The following is a 12,998-nucleotide window of genomic DNA, read 5'->3' as shown; positions in this document are numbered from 1 at the left end:
CTATATTACTTCGGAAACCAAAGCAACCAATACGTTAGATCAGTTTACAAGGTTTCCGAAAGCAGACGGAACCGGAATCAGTTTTAGGGGTCTGCTTATTCAGCAATTCAATCACCCCTATTGGCATTTGCCGAGAAGATCCATAGACCGCAAAGTACCTGTCCTAAGTTGGCGCAAATATATTTAATTTGCGCATTTGTAAGTAATCAACGATGGCAAACGTTCTAACCTACTTAAGACTTTGATCAAAGAAGAGAAACTTGTCAAAACAAAGATAATCGTTGCAGTAATTTGCTAAATAACCCGAACGACAATCTTTTGCTCTTCGTAACAACAACAACACAGCTTTTGTCGCCATGCTTCTTGATCTGTACATGTAGTTCTTCAAGTCGAAAACTATTTAATTTAATGAGTGACATTTCATATTGCTTTACTTTACATTTGTGGTGAGCAAGGAAAGGGGCAGTAGTGTGGGTTGGAAGTTTTGTCTCGCCTGAAAGTTGTCCTACATTAGCCGAGGTTCTCGGCTGTGATCTTTTAACATGCTCACAGCCGACGAGTCATCCAGGTTAAAATAGTGGTATTTAAAAACAGCTTAGCACGTAGGAACTCCACGCAGCAAAAATCCAGGCAAAATGAACCATAACATGCATTTACCGAATTAACTCGAATAAATAATGTTCGCCAAGACATTTTCTGTTGCTGTGCCAATTTTTGCCACATTCTGTAGCCTTTAATGCTGGTAAATCCAAGATAATTCACAGTTGTGACTTACGCTCGCATGCCGTGTCGACATTGTGACTTAATAAATCCGGTTGTTGCTCAACGCGAATGTACGGTTGACCTTTCACCATATCTTTCTGTTTTGATCAGCTGAAAGCCATGTTACTGCAGGGGCGCAAATTTGCCACTGTTTGCAGATTAAGGAGCATAATGACGGACCCCGCAGTTTGTGCGAAATGCCAAATTGAATTTGCAGTATAAAAGGGGGGTTGTCTTTGGCAACCCTTCCATGCTAAATTTCACAGAAATGAATTGTAAAAACGGATTTTAAAAACATGGCAGCGCGGCGATAAACACGAGCCTATTTTCAAATTTGGCTAAGACTTGTAAGAGAATGGTGATGTAAAAGCAAGTAGGTATTGTGTCCAAATGTGCGTAAATATTTTAGCTTTCAGAATTGCCGTGCTTGCATCAGAATTGAACGATGGGGTAGCTCTTTGTAAGCATTATAAAACAAACTTGGATCCACATAACTCTCGAGCTAAGGGAGGTCAGTGGTCCCCATGTATCGGTAGATATAAGCCACCCATAGACCGAGATCTTGGGCTAGATTGTCAGTTTCACAAGCAAGCTCCAGAGTAAAGACTCTAACTCCTTTTCTCATACTGGCCTAGTTTCATTGGAGTCTCAACGCAAACAGTGTCAATTTTGTATACAGCAAAGTTTCAGGCTGATTGTCTTTTTAATCAAACAAATCTCAAGGAAATAAAAGACATCGACCTAAAGACCTGTTTTCCTCATCCACCATTCCGCCAGCACCTCAGGTTAACCCGCATGTTGTACTTCATCGTGGAGCAGTGGGAAGATGGCAACAGTGGCTGAGGTGTGTGTGCCATGGAAGCCTTTGTGGCTATAATAAATCTATTCTAAATGCAGGAGGGACATATGGTAGCTGAACCTTCGTTGAGTACGAAATTGACATTTAGCGTTGTTACTCCAACAATGCTAGGCGAGTATAAGAAAAGGAGTCTTTTGGGGCTAGCTCCAAAGATGGGTGGATATTTCTGACAGGTGTACAGTGAAAATCACACCTCAGCTAGCCACCATGGCAACATCTTACCTTTTGGCTGATAAATTTGTATGTCCGCTTTTTGAGCTACTACTATTTTATTCCAGATTGGTTAATCTAATCTAATTTTGAGAGAAGGGATCGGAAAATTCCAAGTGGATTTGAAAATTTCTTCATGAAACATTGATGTGATGTCATTCAGCTATCAGATTCATTGTCAAATACTGCCATTGATTAATTGAACTGAAATGTTGAGTCCAGCAACCCCAAAGGCCCCTGTTATAAACTTAATTTTGTGATATTTATGAAGAAATCAGGCTTTGCAAATGTTTGAAATGGTTGGTATATTCAGGATTAGTAGCTTCCACCCACCAACATTTCATCTTGGTTCCCTGCCTTAAACTATGCTTGGCACCACAGGTCACTTTATTGATCCAACCAGTACTTCATGGGTGTCTGTGGCAAATAGTTTGTTGGAGTTCATCAAATCGTGACCGTGTGGACTAGTTATTTCTCTTTACACAGCACATTCTTCTTCTGACCATTCGGTACCATAGTGGGATGAAGCTGGTATGTTTTTAAAGGAAACATTTATATTGTTCTTATTTTGTACAGTGATGTTGAGGAAGCATGTATGAAAATATTCTCTGAAAATGTGGGCAAACTCAGGATGGCAGGCTTCATGGCCACTTCAACAGAATGCATACCAAAATGTTCCACATGACCAGAGTAAGTGTCTCTTCTATTCAGTGATCAAAACGGAAGTTTTTATTTAGAAAGACAGCTTCAAATGAGAACTTTGCTAAAGGGTAATTTCAGAAGATATAATCAAAATAATGTTGAAAGAATTGGTCATTCTCCAAAAAGAATGAGAAGATAGTAAAGATTCTTAATTGTAGCTTCATAATGAAAAAACTTATTTTCTCTGTGATATGTTTTAGTTGACTGGGCTCAGCTGGCAAAGCAGTGGATTCAGCAGAGAGAAGCTGTAGCAACAGATGGGCCTGTTATCAATACCACAGCTCCGCCACCCCCACCTCCACTGGAAGCCCAAACCACCCTCACAACCGGTAACAATCAGGATGAAAACCAGATGGACATCTCGGATGAGGAAGGGGAAAATAGTCAACCAACTACTGATATAAAGAATGGTAAATTCAATAAATATGACATTTACTGTGTATAATTATCCATTGATAGGAAATTCGACAAATGTTAAGTTTGGAAGGTGATACTTCACAGGCTAGTTTAATTGCCACTTAGCTTTGAAAGAAAACTTAAGATTTTTGAAAGCCGAGAATTTCCAGAATTTTTATGTTCAAAACTCCTATTTTTTTATTTTTCAGGTGGTAATTACAACCAGATGCCAGTAGGAATGCCACCCGTTGGCATGGTTCCTCCTGGTGGCTGGCAGTGGAACATGGGGGGTTGGAATCCAAATGGCCCACCTGCTGACTGGAGTGTTCCACCACCTGGCATGGGAGATGCAAAGGTAATAGAGGAAAGGCGCTACTTTGAGCTAAAAAACAAAAAAATTTCACAGGGGAACATTTTGTATTTTTACTGTGAACAAATCTCGCACATGCCTTCCATGCAGGGACTGGAGATCTTTATCGGCATTTTTTAGCCAGCATACATTCTGATGTGTTTTAAAGGAATGTGACATGTATATGTTCCCTTATGCAATAATTGCTTCAGTAATATAAACAGTATCTTACTTATTAGTGTTATTAGAATAGTGAAGACCATTCTGTCATGCATTTACAGGGAACAGTGCATCCATATGATTATGGCCCAGTTGGAGGTGTGAATATACCATTCTCAGATGGATATCAGGAAGGCTATAGTCAAGGAGAGCAGTATGACTACGATCAGGTACAGTCTGTCACTTTGTAACGTTAAGCTAAACCTTTCAATGTATAAAGTTTACTGTGGTCAACTTAATTTCAGAATTTTTAATTTATCCCATGATACATCTCCAGTATTTACTAGGTTAAACTAAAGAGCAATGCTTTCTGTTGGATTTCCTCTACGTAGAAACCTGACTGCCTTTCGAATTACATGAAAAATCTTGAGTATTGTGTTGAACACCAATGAAGTACATACATATAATTCAAGGTTCGTAATATATCAGTACTGTGAGATGAGTTTCTTCTTTCCTCGATCTCACTTAGAAATATTTATTTGTGCCACAGGCAGTTGTGTTTAGTGGACTGTCTTTGATACGTTGAAATGTTTGTATTTAGGGTTACAATGATTCCGGCAGTTACTGGTCGGCTCCAGCTCCAGATGAGTACCGCTCAGACAGGAAGAAGTTCCCTCCTATGGGAGATAGCCATGATGACACACCACCTCTAGGTAAAATCAACCTGTACCTCAAATTCAGTTATTAACATAAAAGCAACAATTAGACAACCTGATAAATTGATGTTTTATTTCATTCTCCTGTTTTGCCCTTTCTGGTGAGCCAAATCAGTGGTCTCACTGGCTATTGAATCCAGCTTGGTTGCAGCTTCAAGGTAATTTGTGTGTCAGGTATCTGAAAAAAGTGGTTAGCATTTTCCAGGCAGTATGTTTGGAATTGGTTGAAATTAGGTAAACAGTGAACACTAGCTAAGTAAGTAAATGCATCATTCTCCTTGACTATTAAAGTTTTTTGAAAAAATGATTTCCATACAAGTATTTTTGTCATCACATATCCAACATCATGGAGAGCTTGGTAATTATTCTAATGCATGTGTAATTTTAATGTGAAAGCGTTGCAGACATTGTGTTAATTATGTAGTATTATTGCCTGTCCTCTTGTAGTTGCTTGATTAAATTTATGTCCGTTATGAATTGAGCTTGTTGGCATTATTCCATGCCAATTGGCTAACAGTAAAGTTAGTATATATGTACACCTTACAGATTTATGCTGCACTATTAGTTACTCTGAGGCACACACTTCAGTTCCAATAATTTTGCTTATTCTAGACATTTCCTTCTTCCGGCTGCAGGTGTTTCCCTTTTAAGTCTGCCTAATTGATGTTATTTTATTTTGTGTTGCAGATGCAGCCAAAAGGAAAACTCTGCCGATTTGGATTCGCCAAGGGCTGGAGAAGATGGAGAGAGAGAAGCAGAAGAAGCTGGAGAAGGAACAGAAGGAGAGGGAACGAGAGGCAGCACTGAGGGCCAAAGAGGAGGCTGAGAAGGAGGCTGCTGAGGAGGTGTTGAGGGAAAGGAATGGAGGAGGTGGAGGAGAGCCAAGTATACCACGCAGGAGCAAATTTGTGAGTGGGTTTATAAGATACAGACTGGATTAGGTACAGAAACGTTTACTTCATCACATGACACAGTATTGTTGTTTTTCTTCAAAATTATGCATAGTTTAAGTAGATGATGACACTCTTCTGTAAGTAATCTTATAGTTTTATATGGAAATTGATACAAAAGTTAGTCTCTTGTGTATGAACAGTAGGATGGACTCTTTCCTGAACAGTAATGCTATTATACATATATAAATGCCAGTATTTGTATCAATAATAGACAGAGGTCAGTATTTAATATTCAGTTAAAATCAGTTAAATATCTACATCGTTGCAGGATTCTGATGAGGAAAAGTCCAGGTCCCCAAGTCCGTCACCTACCCCGATCAAGAAAGTGGACAGAGCAAGATCTCCCTCCCCAGAACCAAAGACCGAGGAAGAAATTCAGCAAGAGCTTGTAAGTTCAAAGGGATGTTAAACATTGAGCCAGAACAGGAAATGAAGGATAAAAAGTGTAATGACTGTACCTGCACGATTTGTTAATTTTGAGTTTATTAACATGGATGTAGATTTCATCAAGGTTATAATAATAATTATAATTGTTGGTGTTAAATGTTTTTGCCTAGTGTAGGTTAAATCAGACGGCGATAACTGTCCATTGTTCCAAATTAAGACTGAAATGTGCCCTTTTTTGAGCAAGAATTAGTTTAAAATGGCTCAAATAGAGCACACCCAGCCTTCTAAGACACCCTTTAGAATCAAAACAGTGTACCTGCCCTATGACCGTAACCGTGTGGTATTGAGTTCTCACTAGAGGCAAGTCCACTGAAGACTTCTTCACTAAAGTCTAACCGTTTTAAGCTCAGCTTTAAAACTTAGATTTGGAATAAGAGACTTTTTTTCTGCAGGATGGTGTTACTGTTCATTATGAAATTAATATAGCCATTAGGTTAGAAACAGTATTTGGTTTGTGTCAATGTGTTAGTGAAATATTAATGTTCTAAGTTCTATCAGATCAAGGAATAAACCCACCTGCTTATGCTAATCAACATCTGTTGATGTGAATTGATTTTGTTTGTTCCACAGATGTTCAAAGTGCGCAAGATGTTGACAGAGATTTTGCTGGATGTCACCAACCAAGAGACAGAAGCTGTGGCAAAAGAAGTGTATTACAAAGCTAAGAACAGGGCAGCCAAAGGTAGCCTCAAGACTCAATGTTTTTTCATAAAGGAACAATTGAGAGCTATGATTACTGAATGGCACAAAAGTCCATCTGTTACTGACTGTAGTAGGGTTCATCCCTTTACACTTTGCACAAAACTTTATCAGTTTTTCAAGGAAATTGTGACATAACTGCCTTGAGGAAATAAATATTGATGAAAAAGAGTCTTATCTCTGTATTGTTGAGCAGGAATCCACTGCGATTGTGATGTGAATATCTTCATGTTTCCTATGATTTTTCTTCAGAACTTTGCAAGTGGGTTATAACTTCTATCTTCATCAGATACAAACTGCCTCAAAATGTGCTTTCTGTGATATATAGTTTATATTTGGTAATTTGATACTCATTAATTGTAACAACTTCTGTGGTTGCCATGGTAATAAGTCTCTTATTTCAGCACTCAGGTATTGGTGACGGGGAAAGAGTGGCCAACTTCTTAGATTTATGTGTGTTTTATGATGACTGTGCTGTGATCTATCTGGGTCTGTGTACTAATTGTCATTTGTAATTGTAAAGCTCCAGCAAAACAGCTAGCCAAGTCCTCAGCTTTGGCATCTCTCACATCCCTTGGTAAGTATGCTCTGAATATTTAAGTTTGTCATCAAGCCGGGGTTCTCCACCATGTCAAATTCCACCAGCAGCATAAAGACGCTGTTTATTCACCTTCATGCTGCGGATTGTGAGGCTGTAGTTTACTGTCATCCCATTTGTTTGTCACGATGGAGAACCCTGGCATTCTAACCTCACAAAAAGCCAAAGTAATGTGATGTAAAGAAACATTTTTATGTGTAAAGGTGGCTTTTCTTGCAGCTTAATTTTGTTAGATGAGCTCTTTGCCTTGTGTGATGTTGCTGCTAGTTACTGGGCAGTACATGTTGAAGAGTGAGGTAGTCATTACTTGAAATGCACAATCTCATATTTCTGTAATTAGAGTTGACTATTGTTTATACTGTGCGGTTCATGGTGGTATTGCTGGGCAAGTAACGAAAGAATGATTTCCATGTAGTGTTTATAAATATAAATTAGAAGTTATGCTCACATTTGTCTCTTGCTTGCCTTCTCATTAGAAAATTATGAGAGAAAAGAAAAACTTTGTTACAATGGACAGAATCCTTTCTTGTGGTGTTTGGGTTTCTGTTACATAAGTAACTATACTTTTTTGATGTAAAGTGTTTGAAAACACTAATATCAATTGCATTAGTTTATGTGGAGTACCAAAACGTTTTGTGTTTTTGAGCAGCGGTCCACAATTGGATTTTTTTAAGTCACCATTTGGCAGTGTGTTTATCTGGTTTATGGAGTTGCTGAATCCAGTGTTAACAGTACAGCTTTAAGCTTTAAGGCGGCAGGCATGTTAAATTGTGTATGAGATGTCCAGTCTAAAATAATAAGCACCTGCTTATTTTTCTTCTTAAGCAGAGTTAAGTGTATCCAGGATTGTTCCCTGTTTCAGATCAGTAAAATCCACTGTACTCTTTAGCTAACTTGTATTATCACATGTGATGGTCCCCTGTTTAGGTGCTGGGTATGGCTCGGACAGTGAAGAGGAGCAGGATGCTAGTGAGAAGTCGGACCAATCAGATAGCGAGGACGAAGATCTTGAGAATAAAATCAGGTGGAAACGTATTGAGTTTGAGAAAAAACACAGAGAGGTAATGTCACAATTTGAGGAGGAAAGGCAGCGAGTCGCAGCCCAGAAGCAGAAAGGTAACTTTATGCTACAGCCACTTGTTGACTGTGAACCAAGTGTGGGTGAACTCATGTTTTAAGTTGTGTAATATCATGGCAAGACAAGGGTTAATACCAAGGCCTGGTTGTACTGCAGATGTTTTGCAGTTAAATGCAGCATTAGTGATGAAATTTGTGTGGTTTTCAGGGCTGTTAGTCATGTTTTATCTCATAGCTGTAGTTATTTTCACTGTCTTTACGATGAAGAAACTTCGCTGAAGATATTTTATCCCTCAGTGGTTGTCCTCTCCTAAAGAGTAGTTTTAAAACAGTTTAACATGATCAGTACATACAGAATGAAATACAGTCAATCACTTAAAACTAATCGCCCTTCTATAGTGTGATTAGTTGGTGAGAAATCATGTGAAGTTATGTGTGATCTACTGTTAAATATAAAAAATCTCACATGGTTTTCCACTTTATTAGGACAGCAAGTTGATGAGTTTGTGGGAATTCAGTGAAATAATATGCGATTTAATGTATGGTGCTGAATACTTTTATTGAACCTTCTAGGAGACCATATGGATTACATATGGATAAACAGATTTGATATGTTGAATGGCATTCAGCCATCACTGCTTGCCGTGGATGTTGTGTCAATGGTACAAGAAACTTTATTCCACAGGAAAGGTACCAGCTTCTCCTAAACCTGAGAAGGAAGAGTCGGAAGCTGCAAAGCCTGCAGACGGCAAGACCAACTAAAGAAGGAGGCACCAGTAGACGAACATTCTAATAATTTTAATAATAAATATGAGGGCATTCCAGGACTGGACATTAGTCCAGAGGCAGTGAAGGAGGAGAAGCCTAAGAGGAAAGCAAGTGTTAAGGAGGAAAAGCCTGATAAAACTCATAAGAGTGGTCGACGGAAGTCTGATAACGAAGAGAGCAGTAATAACAGGAAAAAGCAGAAGGTTGAAGGAAAGCAGCAGTAGTGACTCTAGTAGCAGCTCTTCTAATGACTCCTCGAAGACTCCGAGTCAGACAGCTCAGACTCTGACTCCAGTGTACATTCTTCCAGCTACGAAGAAAGTGACCCGAATCGACAAGAGTCTAAGCGTATGAAAGACAAAGGTAAAGACAGGACTAAGTTGAAAGGCACAAAAAAAGACAAGAAGAAAAAAGCAGTAGAAAAGTATAGGGACAAGCATAAAGATAGCGATGAGAAAGTGTAAGGCGACGTAGCCAAAGTGACAGTGTTGAGAGAACTAGATCTGACAAAGTGGACTCTAAAAGAGGACATGACAAGGACCGTTCTGACAGGAACAGGCATGAAAGGGACAGCGTGAAGAAGAGACATGAACGAAGTGAAAGCCTTGATAGAAATAGGCGTGGACGAGGTGACAGTTATGATGGAAACATGCATGAACGAAGTGGAAGTCGTGATAGAAGTAAGCTGTGAACGAAGTGAAAGTCACGATAGAAGTAGGCGTGAAAGCCGTGAAAGAAGTAGGCGTGAAAGGAGTGAAAGCCGTGAAAGAAGTAGGCGTGAAAAGGAGGTGAAAGCTGTAGGCGTGAAAGTCCTGATAGAAGCAGGCATGAACGAAGTGAAAGTCTTGATAGAAGCAGGCGTGATCGAAGCGAAAGTCCTGATAGAAGCAGGCAGTGAACGAAGCCAAAGCAGGGAAAAAAACAGGCGTGACCGAAGACGACGTAGTGTGGAGAAACATAGGCGCAGCAGAGAAAGAGACTCTGACAGAAAACATAAACGGAGAGACAGTTCTAGACGCAGTGATCATAAAGACAGTAGTCGTGACAAATACACAGACAGGGATGATTCTGAGAGGAGACGACGGAAGAAGGAACGACGTCGAAGCAGGAGCAGATCGAGGGATTCTGGGTCAAAGAAGAAACGACGGTATGAGTCTGAATCGTCCCCAGAGTACCACACGAGCAGATCCCACAAGGATAAGTATGATGATGGGGAGAGAAGTGGTAAGCGGTCCAGTAAACACAGGTCTAGATCCAGATCAAGGTGGGATTCATATTCTTACTTATACTCTGTAGTGTTATGTTGCTTATTTTCACTGACGCCTGCTCTGGAAACTTCTTTTCATCATAAATGTCTGTCAGTCGGTGAAATAACGCAGATCTTTAGACACAGAAGTAACCAGCACATAGACTCAAAACGAGACATAGACTTCAATAGCCACCATTTTGAATTGTGTCACTGTATGGGCAGGCTTCTCTTCCCTAAAGAAGAGCATTTTCTACTTTCACAGTGCAGAGGTTTTTCAAGCCATTTTCGTTTTAGAAACTCAATTTAAGCAATCAGAAGACATTTTTTCATCATCAGTGTATGAAAAGCTCAATTTTTCTCCTCGTAATCTAACTATGAGGCATGTAATGAAAAAAGATTAAAATGGATTTAATACTGAGCTTTAGGTATTGGAAATACTATTTCTACTACGAGGAGAAAAATTGAGCTTTTCATACACTGATGGCGAAAAAATGTCTTCTGATTGTTTAAATTGAGTTTCTGTGTTCATATATATTTATAAGATTGATTTGATTGTGAGGTAACAAATTATGTCATCTCGGCAGTTGATTTTTACAGCTAATTCTTGTGATAATGATGCAGGGCGATTGGATATTTCTAATCTATATTAAATACTATTTTCCAACAGGAAAGGAAATTGTATAATCCAATGTACAGTAGCATAACCTTTATATACGTGATTGTTTACATGCATATAAATCTAAAAAGTCCTTAAGTGAAGTCGTTATACTGAGTAATATACTTTTAGTGATTTTGAGTGATTTAAGCAACGAAACACACGTTTGAAAGAAGGAACAACCCTAAAGTCAGAAAAATACAGAAATTTATTTCATGAAAACTCAATAAAAAGTTTTGTCTAAAACTCCTATTTTCCTATACTTCTCGTTGTGGTTAGAAAAACCCCAGCAATGATAATTGTGATTAGTAACTTCGGTCATTAATTAAAGAATGTTAAAATTTTAAAAAAAGTATTTGCTGTCAGTGCAGCCAACCCAGTTTCAGAATGGCAGCTAGCGAGGTTCGGCTGTTTGTGTGTGGGTTACATTCATGTTGTGATGAGGATAGTGCTAGAAGAGTACAGATCTGTATTCCTGAAAGTTTAGCACGGAAAAATGAAACACAGCCTGTATTTGTCAAACAACTTAAGACTTAGATCAGAAATTGCATAGGGTTGAAAAGTCAAAATAAGAAAGGGGAAGCTCTCAAGGTGTGGTTGGCACATTGTTGTGGAGTAAATGTTCAGTGTATAAATTTCAGACTTCCCAGAGCAAAACATTTTAATTTCTACCTGTGTTTGAATTTTTTGACTGAAGTCTTAAGATGTTTGATAAATATTGACCCAGATCTCAGATTCTTGCTGTTGGCATGGGAGTTTTATTTAATGTAGTATACAACAGATGAAGCGGGTCGTGTAGATGTGAATAAATGTTATTGATCTGTTGTCTTCCTCAGGTCCCGATCTCCAAGACACAGCCGACATTGACAAAGACACAGAAATTCTATGTTTTTGTAAAACCGCCCCATGAGATCATTATGGAGTCCTGCTAAGGATCAGACAACAAGTATCATCGTTGTCTGCTTATTTCAGTTTGTGTTCTGCTATATATGAAGAAGAAGAAAAAAAAAGACTTTGATCGAATTTCTTGATGCTTTTTTTTTCGTTTTATACAATTACTTTAAATTTGGCTTTTCACTAGCAGCTCAAAATAAACATAATATCATATTCCTTTGATCTTGTTCTTGAAGTACTGTTAGGCACAACTTCAATCATTATAGCTGGAACAGACCGTCGATGACTCAGATGGCTACAAGCACTGACTTGGCTGCCAGATGTGTGTTTGAATCTGAGCTGGTTCTGTTGCTGTTTTAAGTAAGTAGATGTGTCAGATAGATGGCAAAGGGTGGTCATGTACTCCTCCAATGGTTTCCTTCACCCCAAAACTTGACAGATAAATGAAAATTTCTTGAGTATATCCAATAAGTGTTTTCTGACTACGATAAATCAAATAGGCATACTTTTAGTGATGGACAATTGAACACAAGATCTTCACCGTCTTTTTTCTACTAATAGCTGAAACGTGTGTACACAAATGGGTAACACCTGTAACCCAAGTGATCAAAACATGCTAATATACAAATTTCTCTCTAAGTTGTGAATGGGTGGAACAGAAACTTTGTCCATTGTGGACAAAATGAGTAAAGAGCGCAAAACGCTGGGGGTTCTCACGGAGACTGGAAGATAGCACATACTTGTTACTTCTGTGAATAATCCTGTAAGACTTGATGGTGTACCAATTTCCCACCTGAACTGTTAAATACTTAAATGTATGTTAAACTATGGAAATAGTTTCCCAAAATGTTGAAAAGTTAAGGGTAGGCACCATGAGATACTATCTGCAGGGGAAACTTTTTACTGTAACTGCTGGGTTAAGAAACTCGGACAGAATGGTTTATTGCTACGCAGCAGGTGCGCTCGCGGCTGAGGAGGTCAGAATGCCAGTATAGCGCAATGACCCAGGAGCCTCTCACCAATGCGGTTGCTATGAGTTCAAGTGCAGCTCAAGCCGGCTTCCTCTCCTGTCGTACGTGGCAAGGTCTGCCAGCAACTTGTGGATGGTCGTGGGTTTCCCCAGGTTTTGTCCAATTCCCTCCCACCATAATGCTGGCTGCCGGCGAATAAGTGAAATATTTTTGAGTACGGCGGAAAACACCAATCAAATAAAATGAACACAAGTGTTTGACATAAATATGAATAAATTGACAGTGTCATTCATCGTAACTGACCTTTGGCATCAACTCTGTTCCTTAGGATATCATGCCTATCACTATAATAATTCCACCTGATTTCCCTTGGGACTGAAGTTCCTAACTCAGAATTGGGATGGAATCTACAGGATTGATACTCAGCCACTAGTTCATAGATTTATTACAAATCCATTCCTGCTTAAGTCAGTTCTGCAGGAATAACCGTGAAACAGAGAATACAAAAGTATGTTGCATCTGATTTGGTATTTT

At 38.9% G+C, this 12,998-nt stretch overlaps 1 protein-coding gene across 1 annotated transcript; it reads left to right on the top strand.

Annotated features, from left to right (window-relative positions):
- The first annotated feature begins 114 nt into the window (after nt 1-114).
- Nucleotides 115-11,706, top strand: LOC135473476 (arginine/serine-rich protein PNISR-like). Its single transcript, XM_064753330.1, has 13 exons — nt 115-198; nt 2,408-2,521; nt 2,734-2,943; nt 3,139-3,284; nt 3,560-3,667; nt 4,039-4,150; nt 4,841-5,061; nt 5,375-5,494; nt 6,124-6,235; nt 6,776-6,829; nt 7,778-7,966; nt 8,613-9,959; nt 11,436-11,706. The coding sequence occupies exons 2-12, from the start codon at nt 2,446-2,448 to the stop codon at nt 8,687-8,689; spliced, it is 1,425 nt and encodes a 474-aa protein (XP_064609400.1). The 5' UTR covers nt 115-198; nt 2,408-2,445; the 3' UTR covers nt 8,690-9,959; nt 11,436-11,706.
- Nucleotides 11,707-12,998: the final 1,292 nt, after the last annotated feature.

Source organism: Liolophura sinensis, chromosome 1, assembly GCF_032854445.1.
Source record: "Liolophura sinensis isolate JHLJ2023 chromosome 1, CUHK_Ljap_v2, whole genome shotgun sequence".
NCBI classification, from domain to species: domain Eukaryota; kingdom Metazoa; phylum Mollusca; class Polyplacophora; order Chitonida; family Chitonidae; genus Liolophura; species Liolophura sinensis.
This window is presented reverse-complemented; position numbering and strand designations above follow the sequence as displayed.

Bases quoted from the DNA above. Each gene is read 5' to 3' on its own strand.
- LOC135473476 (XM_064753330.1), top strand. From the start codon at position 2,446: ATGTGGGCAAACTCAGGATGGCAGGCTTCATGGCCACTTCAACAGAAT. The intron at 4,151-4,840 runs GTAAAATCAACC...TTTGTGTTGCAG, and splicing joins TGATGACACACCACCTCTAG to ATGCAGCCAAAAGGAAAACT. The intron at 6,830-7,777 runs GTAAGTATGCTC...TCCCCTGTTTAG, and splicing joins GGCATCTCTCACATCCCTTG to GTGCTGGGTATGGCTCGGAC.